Here is a 6,810-nt window from a genome sequence, read left to right as displayed (position 1 = left end):
CGATAGTACTTGATTTTAGCACTAGTTGGCAGGATTCATTGCCATGTTGTGAATTTCGTACCACAACAGCTATCAAACGAGTATAGAAATGATACCATTTGAAGCGTTGTACGGATAAGAAGTGCAGATTACCTTCTTTAATTGAGATGAGTATCGAGATAGCTATATTCGAGGCATGGTACAATGAGAAGGCCAGATTCCTTTTTGTACTTGAGATAATATCTCTGAGGTTTCTGAGATTGGGCCGGATATGATCAGAGATATGACTGAAGAAGTGAAGCTAATTCAGAGAAAAGTGAAGACAGCTCAGAATAGACAGATTGAATATGCCAACGTAAGACGATAACCGTTGGTATTTGATATAAGAGATTGAATATTGAATTGATTTAACTTAGACAGATTTAATGGCAGATCACGATATTGATTTGTTATGAGCTATTGATTGGAATATATGGATGTTGTATAGCCAGTATTTTGAGATTGATTTTATCAGAGTTACTTTGAGTTATATTGAACAGCCAATTCAGATTCTTGATTGGAAAGAAAAACAGCTCAGAACGAAGACTAGTCCGCTAGTGAAAGTCCAGTGGAGTCGTCATGGCACTGAAGAAGCGACTTAGGAGACAGAATCAGAGATGAGACAGAGATATCCAGAGTTAGTTCCATGACGTGAGTATTTATTCAGCTTTTGATTGATTGCTTGCGAGTTCGAGGACGAACTCATATCTAAGAGGGGGAGAAATATAATGCCCGAAATTTTAGTTTGATAGTTTTGAGTTATCATGTATTATGAATAAAGGAATAGAAGAACAGACATGGAGAGGAGACGTTTCAATTCGAGTTTGGTGTACAGTAGAGTTAGTGCACCCGCGCCATAAAAGTGACCGCACCTGCGGTATTGGGACAGTGAGGGTAGCGCACCCGCGGTATATGTAGCGCACCCGCGGTTGTGTCTTCTGAATTGTTGGATGTGATACAGTACGCTTAGTGCACCCACGGTGCAAAGCGAGCGCACCCGCGGCGAGACGTGCAGAACATGCAACGAGCCACTTGTACCATTTCATGCAATATATATATATATATATATATACAATCGTTCATTTCCTCAACAACCAGAAAAGGAGAAAGAATTGGGAATCTGAGGAATTCGTAAGTTTTTGATTTTAGATTTTGAATTGTGAACGATCCGGCCGTCCGAATTTGAATCCGAGTACAGTACTGTGTTCCTAACGACGACAACTACAACAGGACGTAAGTTTTATCGAATTCTGATATCGTTTGAGATTATGATATTGGGGGAATTGTGATTTAACTGATATTATGTGTTCTGGGTATACTGATCAGTATATAGTTGAAGTCAGATCGAAAAACTGAACTGTTTATGTAATTGTTATGATTTTCGGAAGTGATATGATTGAGATTGCACATATTTAATGTTATGACCTGTTATTATTGAAGTTTATGATTCGTATTGATATTGATTATGAGTTGTGGTATTATATCTGTGATGTTGAGATTGACGGGGCTATCAAGACTGTATTGTTATGCCGTCGAAACATCAGTAGATTGATTTTGATCAGATTCAGTATTGATTGAGATTGTATCATGATATCATTGATATGGATCAGATTATGTTTGATTTGAGTATTGATCAGAACAGGTCTTGAATTGAGTTATACATTGATACCGTGTATTCGATATTGTTATTGCCAGATTGATTTAATAGGCAGGGAGTTCGAGACTTCGACAAAGCCAGATCGACAGAACGAAACGAAAGGTATAAATTGATGTTGATGCGGGATTGCACAACTCGAGTTAGATTTGACTGGAGTTTCCCAAAATCACATACTTCATCTTATTGCATTGATATTTGCAATTGATGTGATTGTTATCTTTGGTCTATTGATTTATGTATTGAATCATAGACTGATGCGCCTAGTCGTAGATTATTGATCTCGTGACAGAGGGGCCTGATAGTGATAGAATAGTCGCTGGGCCATTGCACATTGTCACAGAGGTTCGGCAAGATATGCCAGGGCTGATGTGCCTAGTCTTGGACAGAACCGCTAAGACACCGGACGTTTGGTCATATCGATGTGACTTAGAAGAAGAGCGACTTCTATTTCCGATATTCGGTATAGCTAGGACCAAAGTCCGTAATAAGAACATACCGTCACCGCGACCGAGGGAGTAGGTGAGAGATTGTTACGTTCTTATTCAGATCGGGATCCCTAGATTAGGAATGAATCGAGTCAGAGTCTAAGAGTCACAGAGTGTGATTCAGAGTTTGTATTGATTCATGTTTCTGATTTTGATACATGTTATGAGTATTTGTTTAATGCTGTTATATCTGTTTATATGAAACGCATGTATACATGATTTATACTGGGAATGTAATTCTCACCGGAGTTATCCAGCTGTTGTCTTGTTTGTATATGTGCTTGACAACATGTGGGACAGGATCAGGATCAGGAAGAGGATGATAGATTATAGTTAGCGTGGAGATCCGGGCCCAGAAGCAGAATAGGATTCAGCATTGGATATATGGTAGTGGGACCTAATTGAGATAGAGAAATCTAGTACATGATTGTACTTTGACTTTGACATGTATATCAGATAGATTACTGTTACGTTTCCGCATATATAATTTAAAAAGAAAAAAATTTAGTCCCACTTTTCATAATTGTTATATTTGACATTAATAATGATTAAGAACTGAATTAGCGTCCGGGTCCCCACACTTTGACGCACCCGGGCGGACCTAAGTTTCCGCCCGGGCAGATGACCTTCGCAAAAAATCGTTCTCTCGCGCCTTGGAGGCGCCCGGGCGGATGTGAATGTGCGCCCGGGCGGATGGCTTTCGACTTTTTTTCTTTAATTTTCAGTTTATGCACGACTCACCTGCATGGATGATTGATATAGGGGGATTTTACTTGTTTTTCATATCATGTCGATAAATCAGAGGATATAATTATTGATTTTGTGCTTCAGTAATATCAATTAATTTGAGAGTGCAATCTTATTCTTTTAGTGGAGTAGAATAAGATTAATAAATTATTTTGATTAATCATGAGTTGATTGGATCAAATTAATTTATTGGAGCTTAATTTAATTTAATCCGACCAGGTCCCTTTGGTGGCTCTAATATAAACTCGGATAAATTATATGAGTTATAATTTATGGTATATGTGGGATAAATTTATCTGGACTATTATATTACATGGAAGTTTATCATCGAATCTTCTAGATATTGTATAATATATTCTGTCTATTTAAATTTATATTCTAAAAGATATTGTCATTATCTTTTTGTTACAAGATATCACAAATATATTTTATATATATGTGATATTGTAACTTGTGACCACACACAATCCTACGTTAAGAGTTTGAGAGAACACCGGAGAAGGCTTGGAGGTTTGGAGCGTAGATCTAGTGCAGAGAAAGATCGAAAACACGCTTCAAAGGTAATCTCTATTTTCTGTGTGTTGTAATTAATTAATTCGTGTTAAAATACGTAGAACAATTGATCCTGTGAAGAAGAGTTGATCGAAATCACAAGAAATTAATTTTTGTAATCCGATTCTCGATCTTGGCTAACATATGGTATCAGAGCCACGGGTTTTGATATTGTTTTGCGTATTTCGAATTAATTAATTATTTATGCATGTTTTAGTTTAAAGCGGTGTTAGATTTATGTGATTGTGGTTTGAATGGATTGATTTAAATTTTGAACAGTTTATGGCCTTAGTTTTTGGTGAAATTGTATTTCGTATTTTCGAGTCTGTAACCAAGGGAGTGGATTACGACTCCATGTTTCCCCTTGTTTATTTTCGTGCAATTTTGTTGTATTTTTTGAATTTGGGTTTTTCTGTTACTGTTTAAAGAACTGGAGGGCCGGATGCAATTTTGATTAAAACCATAAGGACTAGAATGAAATTTCGTCCAACGGGTTCCAGGGACCAGAGTGCATCTTCTTCAATTCGTCAGGGACCTGTTCTACAATTTCGGAAACCACCATGAAAAAGGCAAATCTGGATCGCGTAATCGGAATCACGCGGCCGCGAGGATGAGGAGTGTATGTGAAGGTGGTTTACGGTCCATCTCATGCGTCGTTCTTCACGGTGGAGCGGGCGCGATTGAGATGCGAAAATCGCCATTTTCTTTGCGCTGGATCTGGAAAATCGGGCATCTATTTTGGGTTTCGAAATGGATATGGTGTCTCGGTGATTTCCCAGTGAACAGCGCGGTGGAGATCTTCAATTTCGCACAGTTTCCGGCGACTCCTGCGGCGGCGGCATTTTGTTAGGGTTGCAGAAGACGGGTCGCGGGTGCGGGTCGCGGGTTCGGGTCGGATCCGGAAAATTATTCATGGGACGGACCAGGCTGCTGGATTGATTACTTGGGCTGAAATTTTTTTAAAAAAAATTGAAGTATTGGGCCAAATTGGGTTCAATTAGATCTTTAATTTTTTTGTGTCTAGGTTGGGCCATAAATTTGTTCTTGCTTAATTATTGCTTATATTTGTCATTCATGTATCATGCCATGTAGATTGCATAAACACCGCTTTAGGTACCATATTGTCATGCATAAAATTTTATTTATTCTATTTTAGAGAATAAATATTTTGAATAATAATTGAACTATTTTAAGAGTTAAAATAGTCATGATTTTATTGATCGGATAAAACCCAAAATTAAATTTAAATATTAAGTGTGAGAGGGTATATTTTAAATAAGCCAACGGTCTCCCTTATTAGTCCATTAGTAAGAATATATGTATGCCCCGTGCCAATTTTATTGGTCTCCCTATAGGAGGGCTACATTGTTTTGGTTACTTGATTGGACCCATTATTATAATTATTTTATAGTAAAATTAATTGTGACCACCCTATAGGTGACATAATTAATTTGGTACTTGATAAATAATTAATTTAAGGGTATACACTTAAGTCAATGATATTGTGAGATTTTCCTATAGAATATTTTGCAATATCTTTTGATGGCCAAAATCAAGCAATACTAAATTAATATTGCATGAGTTGCTAGATATATTGAATTTAGTGGGAGGGTCTCAGCCTAGCTATAAATAACATTTTTTTTCCTAAAGAAAAAATTATGTATTTTGGAATTTTAGGTAAATTGATGTGTTGTAGTAGTTTTTTTGGGATCTACAAATGCATTTCATGCATAACACATAATTTTATTTATTGCATTGCTCATTTAAATTTATTTTAATTTCAGAAAAATGACTGGAAATTCACTGTCTATGATATTAACCAACAACCAACTAGTTGGAGAAAATTACATTGATTGGAAACATAATTTATTGATTGTCTTAACTGCGGAGAAACACAAGTTTGTGCTCAATGAACCCTGTCCATCGGTGCCTACGACGGAGTCCACAGTAGCTCAAAGGCAGGCTTATGATAAGTAGATTAGTTCTGATGAGATGGCCCGTTGCTACATTTTGGGATCCATCTCAAATGTGCTGCAACAGAAACATCAGAACATGGACACTGCTACAAAAATCATGGATAGCCTCCAAGAAATGTTTGAGCATCAAGGACGTCAGGCACGACAAGCAGCCATTAGAACCATTATGAACATGCGCATGAAACCTGGGATGCCCGTGAGAGATCATATGCTTGCATTGATCGCTCAGTTTAACGTGGCTGAGGTGTTAGGGGCTGAAATCAAATCAGAGACTTAGGTTGACATGGCACTTGAGACTCTCCCTGAGATGTTCTCACAGTTTAAAGTTAGCTATAACATGAATAAGCTAAATATGTCCCTGACTGAGCTGATGAAGGAACTCCAAAATGCTGAAAGTGTTCTTAAGACTAAAACTGGTGATGCATTTGTTGTTGCTTCTGTTGGGCCATCTTATTCCAAGCCGAAAGGTAAAAATGGGAATAAAAGGAAGAAGCCCAACAAGAAGGGTCCACAACAAAATGAGAAGAAGGTCAAGGTAGATGGCAAGCCTAAGGGAAAATGTTTCCATTGTGGAGAGAAGGCTCATTGGAAAAGAAACTGCCAAGGATATCTAGCTTCCAAGAAGCAGGCTAGTGGTGAGTTATCTTTTATTGAGTCTTGTTTAGTGGTTGATTCTACTGATACTTGGATTGTAGATTCTGGAGCCACTAATCATATATGCAATACTTTGCAGGGGTTCCAAGTAACCAGAAGCCTCAATGAAGGGGAACATACTCTAAGAGTTGACACAGGGGCTGTGGTGTCTGCAAAAGCTGTTGGAATTGTTTATCTTTATTTTTTGAATAATAAACATTTGGTTTTAAGACATTGTTATTATGTTCTGGAGATTACTAGAAATTTGATTTCTGTTGCTTTATTGTTTAGACAAGGATATTATGTCCATTTTTCACAAATGGTGGTTGATATTATCTTGAATAAAGCCCTTATTTGCAAGGGACATTTGAATAACGATTTGTATGTCTTAAAACAAGATGACAGCTCTTTGCATCATATTGAATCCAACAAACGAATTAAATTGTCTCCCACTAATGAAACTTATTTGTGGCACTTGAGACTTGGTCATATCAACCTTAATAGAATTCAACGGTTGGTAAAGGATGGTCCTTTAAGTAATTTAAAGGTGGAATCATTGCCTGTATGTGAATCCTGTTTGGAAGGTAAGATGACTAAGAGATCTTTTAAATCTAAAGGACATAGAGCCAATGAAGTTTTGGAATTAGTGCACACTGATGTATGTGGACCAATTAGTGTACAAGCTAGAGGAGGATTTGAGTATTTCATCACCTTCACTGATGATTACTGTAGAGGCCTATAA

At 37.3% G+C, this 6,810-nt stretch overlaps 2 protein-coding genes across 2 annotated transcripts; both read left to right on the top strand.

Moving 5' to 3' along the window:
• The first annotated feature begins 4,433 nt into the window (after positions 1–4,433).
• Positions 4,434–6,794, top strand: LOC142541562 (uncharacterized). Its single transcript, XM_075648071.1, has 2 exons — positions 4,434–6,070; positions 6,169–6,794. The coding sequence occupies exons 1-2, from the start codon at positions 5,719–5,721 to the stop codon at positions 6,195–6,197; spliced, it is 381 nt and encodes a 126-aa protein (XP_075504186.1). The 5' UTR covers positions 4,434–5,718; the 3' UTR covers positions 6,198–6,794.
• LOC142541861 (putative mitochondrial protein AtMg00300) lies at positions 6,388–6,810 on the top strand. The gene has a single exon (XM_075648318.1). The coding sequence runs from the start codon at positions 6,388–6,390 to the stop codon at positions 6,808–6,810; it is 423 nt and encodes a 140-aa protein (XP_075504433.1).

Source organism: Primulina tabacum, chromosome 4 (genome assembly GCF_025594145.1).
Source record: "Primulina tabacum isolate GXHZ01 chromosome 4, ASM2559414v2, whole genome shotgun sequence".
Lineage (NCBI taxonomy): Eukaryota > Viridiplantae > Streptophyta > Magnoliopsida > Lamiales > Gesneriaceae > Primulina > Primulina tabacum.
Note: the sequence above shows the minus strand (reverse complement) of the source record. Positions and strands in the feature narration are given on the sequence as shown.

What these genes read in the sequence shown, in the direction of transcription:
- LOC142541562 (XM_075648071.1), top strand. Translation starts at nt 5,719, where the DNA reads ATGGCACTTGAGACTCTCCCTGAGATGTTCTCACAGTTTAAAGTTAGC. An exon ending in TTCCAAGAAGCAGGCTAGTG is followed by an intron (nt 6,071 to 6,168) that starts GTGAGTTATCTT and finishes AATACTTTGCAG; the next exon opens with GGGTTCCAAGTAACCAGAAG.
- LOC142541861 (XM_075648318.1), top strand. Translation starts at nt 6,388, where the DNA reads ATGGTGGTTGATATTATCTTGAATAAAGCCCTTATTTGCAAGGGACAT.